This window comes from Alligator sinensis, unplaced genomic scaffold (assembly GCF_000455745.1).
Source record: "Alligator sinensis unplaced genomic scaffold, ASM45574v1 scaffold824_1, whole genome shotgun sequence".
In the NCBI taxonomy this organism is placed as follows: Eukaryota; Metazoa; Chordata; order Crocodylia; family Alligatoridae; genus Alligator; species Alligator sinensis.
In genome coordinates, this window is record NW_005842463.1 from 578,463 (window position 1) to 583,264 (window position 4,802).

At 39.2% G+C, this 4,802-nt stretch overlaps 1 protein-coding gene across 4 annotated transcripts in view; it reads left to right on the forward strand.

Annotated features, from left to right (window-relative positions):
* AKAP7 (A-kinase anchoring protein 7) overlaps window positions 1-4,802 on the forward strand; it is a 130,899-nt gene that overhangs the window by 123,778 nt on the left and 2,319 nt on the right. Inside the window, exons 7-8 of one of the 4 annotated variants that reach the window (XR_003095755.1) lie at window positions 3,028-3,786; window positions 3,966-4,016. Coding sequence is in view for 3 of the 4 variants with exons in the window: in XM_025212453.1 (XP_025068238.1) it covers window positions 3,966-4,171 (206 nt within the window). In the remaining variant the exon portion in view is untranslated. Of the gene's footprint in view, window positions 1-3,027; window positions 4,797-4,802 lie in introns of those variants that run through there. The other 3 variants (XM_025212454.1, XM_025212453.1, XM_014523249.2) reach the window with 3 other exon arrangements.

The following is a 4,802-nucleotide window of genomic DNA, read 5'->3' on the forward strand; positions in this document are numbered from 1 at the left end:
TCCAAGTGACTCTGCACCATCTCAGGGTCTATGCATGGTAGTCTGGCGCCTTGCTGCTGCCTCTCTACAACCCCAGTGAGAGACTTGTCGTGCCCCTCGCTTAGGAACACTGAGGCAAAGAACTGTTGAGGAGTTCAGCCTTGTCCCCTCTGTCCGTCACCAATTGTTTCTGCCCATTTAGCAGGGGTCCTATTGCTCCCTGGGCCTTCCTTTTACTCCCTATATATCTAAAAAACAATTTCTTATTGTCCTTTACTTGGGATGCCATCCTCAGCTCCATGGTAGCTTTGGCCCGTCTAACTGCCTCCCTACAAGCACGAGCAGAGGAGGGATATTCGTCTTTGGTGATCTCTCCCTGTTTCCACTTTTTATGTGCTCCCCTTTTGGCCCTTAGGCTGCCCTGGATTTCTCTGGTCAGCCAGGGAAGCCTCCTGGCCCCTTTCCCTCTTTTACCTCGCACAGGGATCGACTTGCTTTGTGCCCGAAGGATCGTTTCCTTAAGGCACAGCCTTGGGCTCCCATCACTTCAAAACTCCTACTCTGCAGTAGTATGAGGGATTTAAGTTCAGTTCACAAGATAAAGAAAGCTCATATGGTGCTGTATGTCTTATAGTCCAATTAGAGCACTTCCCTGACTTGTACTGAGCCTACATTCAAGTCCCTGCTTCCAATCAGGCAGAAAAGGGATTTTAACACAAGTTATCTACAACCTGAATGAACTGATTAATCACCAACCACTGGACTACTAGGCCTCCACACAACTTTGTGAAGGGTGGTTAAGGCTAGGTGCAGACATTTAAAAAGCTGAAGGCAGAATTGATTATATGGTTTTGTGAGAGTGGCTTGGTTTAGATAGGTAGCACACATTTACCCTTTGGCATGGGTGACTGGTGCCTCTTGAGTCAGCGACCAGTCAGTGACCAATGAGGGGGCAATTATGCTGACCTGGGGGGGGGGGTCCCCCACAACCAATCTCACTCACCCAAATGTAGCCAAACTGCTTCTGAAAGTCTTGCAGCTTTTGCTGGCGGCCCTGCTCCCCTACCGGCACTCGCAGGGGGGGCACTAGTGCTCCTGCCTGCTGGCTAAACAGGGAGCGTGGCCTGACAAGAGGTGCACCAGCGCTCTCAGGGGGTGCACATACACCCCTGTGCACCCCTTATGTATCATCACTGCCCTTTGGTGGCGGGGCAAATCTTAAATCGGGTTCTGCCATTTTTAAAGCAGTCTTTGTGTGCCGAACTTCTGTTCAGTTATGGGTATAGGCTGGTTTCCAATCACTTATACCAGTAAAAGTGTAATGTCTGTACCTGGCCTTAGTCCAATTATAGAACTAACCTAAACAAGCAAAAATGTTTCCATGTGGAAGTGACAAAGTAAACTTTGATATTTCCCATGTTCTTTTTTCATTTTTGGCTGCCCCCAAAACTGTATTTTTCATGATAAGCCACTGAAAAATTCCTTCCAGGTCTACTTAGAACCTCTTAGGTCCAAGAGCATAGCTTTTAAGTCAGTCAATAATAGTCTTAATTACAGCAGATATTACATAAGATGCTTCTGGAGGCAAAATATTTATTCTGTGTGTATTAAAAGAATGTTTTTTAATGAAATTCAAATTGAATTTCTACTAAATTGGTTTTTCATTATTCATACCGCCTCACAGACTTAAGATTCACCAGGAAAATAAATAGCATTTTTCTGTGCGTGTAATCACTTTGCATTTACCATCCAACTTAAATATATTTAAGTATGCAGAAAAATACTGAATTTAGATGTGGAATAGTATAAATGTTTTATGCCAAATGCTACTTGTCAAAGAATGTTAACTCCAAATTGTTGACATCTAAAAATGCATGTACAGGATTTTGCTTACAAAAAAAAAATTTTTTTTGCAAAAAGTAAGAGATGCAGATTAGGTGGTCAGTCATGTCTACGTGTGTGTTTTAATGTGCATTAGACTATTGTAACGCACATTAAAGCATCACAAAAAACCTGTGTACTTTCGCTAATACACATTAAAATAGGCTAATGTGCCTTTTTCTGGTACCTCAAAATGGAGGTACTAAATTTAATGCACATTAGCAAAAGCTCACTAATGAACATGTAGACATGCCCAGTGAAAACCAGACTCTAAAAGCCAGGGGGATACAAATATACTTACACTTTATGAAAGCAGGGTGCTCTTTTAGCCTATGTATTTAATAGTCAACTGCTACATGGAAAGCAAGAAATTTTAAACTTTAGTTTTTAGTCACATTAACAATGTATCAGGATTACTAAGAAAAAAGAATATACAGTCAGATACTTACGTGTTTATTCTTTGAACTTTAGTGTCAACTTCTACTACTTTAAAGAATTAACAAATGGTGTAAACTCCAGCTTCTTCCTTTATCAGTAGATAGATATGTCTGAACAGACTACTGAAGTTATTTGCAAATTAGTTAAAAAATTACTGGGGGCGGGGAAGGAGGGGTGAAGTACATTTTCCCCTAATAGTTTGGGTTTTTTAATGCTTGGGTGCAGTTTTTACAACCATCTCTAAAAAAAATTTTAGACACACGGCTTTTTCAGCAAGGCGTTCTTGAGATTGTAAGTATAAATAGCTACAAGGCTGTACATTTGAAAATGAAAGCATAATACAAGGACAGCATAACTAAATTCAGAGTATTAGTGAACTGTAAGCCAACTATGCCTGATACTATTTTACATTTTAAATTAGCATTTACTAAGGAAAAAGCATTCATATTGCTTCTCGCATGACTGAGATGCTTTTAGATGAGTCTTTGGCTTATAAAGTGTTATAGTTTCAAAAGGACTCTGTTTCTAATTTAATATGTTACCCAGTTAAAACACATACTTTTTGGCCCCAGTTTTATAAAGTGGGAATTTATTTCCACAAAAAGAATAGGACAGACTCAAATCCAACTGATAAGGCAAAAATCGAGGTTTCCGGCATGATATCACAATACCTTGTGCATCTGCTCTCTTTCCATAGCAATCACTTCTTTTGTCTATTGTGGTACATAGGTGAAAAGAATGGGGCGGAACCAGATGATGCAGAGTTGGTGAGCCTCAGCAAAAGGCTGGTGGAGAATGCAGTCCTCAAGGCGGTACAACAGTATCTAGAAGAAACTCAAAATAAAACCAGACAGACTGATGGAAGCCCAGTGAAAACTGAGGATGCAACTAGTGGCAATAGGAATGAAAGTGACAGTGATAACAGAAAGTGAGCGCTGTGGGAAGGCCAGAGCCCCAGAATCTCACTGTTCCGATCTGCTAAGTGGAGCTGGATGATATGCATTCTGCTTTCAGAGTAAAAGTCTGTTCTGAATCAAAGGACGCCATCTAACAGTTGAATAATAATCGTTTGCATTGATGAAAAACTACTGAATGCTAGGGGGAAAAAGATGATCTAGGGGGGGAAAAAAGAAGGAAAAAGACTGTAAAATAGAAAGACTTAACTTCTACTGGCTCTGACTACAGAGGATCTCTTCCTTGCTTGCGAAGCGGAATCAAACCTTTTGTGTATGCCTTTCAGATTGCAATGAATGGCCCTGGAAGAGGCCTGGCCATAGGTGGAAACAATCCATCTACATTCTTTGGCACTGCCACAAGTAATAGCTTGCTTGATCTGTAACAGAACAGATTCTGTTGCAAAGCCAACAGCAATCAATGCTCAGCTAAAAATGACTGCTACAGATGTTCGTCACAGATACTATTACACAGTATGTAACATAGTGGGAACTTCTTTTGAACATGACACTATGCAGTGTTCTTCACTTTTTGGTAAAAATTGTTCACAAATTATATTTTTGACAAAACACTACCTTTTTATATAAGATAAATATGGCCATAATTTTAAGTCCTTTAGAAAAATGCATCTATTACATTACCTCCATACTTTAAAATGTTTATAAATAATGCTAGTTATATGCAAAATGTATTGTATCATTCTTTTCCTCTAGGGAAGAATCATGAGGCAGACTTAATAAAGGAGGCATTGCACAGAGAATCACTGTCCCTGTTATCCAAACTGAATCAGATAAAGGAGCTGTTATCAAGCCCTGAGACCCGGATGAAAATTTACAGGGAACTCTTTGAAGACAGCCACAACAGCAACAGAAATCAGGAAAGTCACATTGACTTTGGCTCTCCAAATATGCAATGGTAAATTGCCATAATGTAAAGTTGTTTAACAATGAAAACAATTGCTTTTGCAAACTTCCCTCTCCCTCTTTTTTTTCTATTAACAGCATAAAAGAGTACAAGTTGGTTATGTCATATTATAGTAAAATATGCACAGAAACACTGTATTTCTGTGTAAAATGCACAGAAACACTGCAAACTGATGAGCTATAGTAGTTCTCCCGCTAAAGGGTTGGGTTTTTTTGTTTTTGGAATTTTTTAAAGATTTGAGGTGTAGGTCTATTTTATGGTTCCAAGCATCAAAAAAAAAAAAGAAAACAAAGCCAAACTCATTTTAAAATGGTGATCAAACACTATAGCCATTCTTTATCACTACAAGTATTTAAGCCTTTTCTCACAAGATTATTTCTATATCTATGAAGGATAGATACTAAACTAAAGAACAGGTATTTGAAAATGATTTTAAAATGCATAGCTGAAGAAGGTATTTTAATGAGCTGCCTTTTCTGTGTGTACTGATATTTCCAGTTGGCACTGTCTGTTTTATTTTTCTGGTTTTGTTTTACTCGGGGTTTGTTGTTGTTGTCCTTTTTAACCAGCACTTGAAGACTCATGTACAGATGCTGAAATGTGGTCTCTGCTATTGTTTACATGGA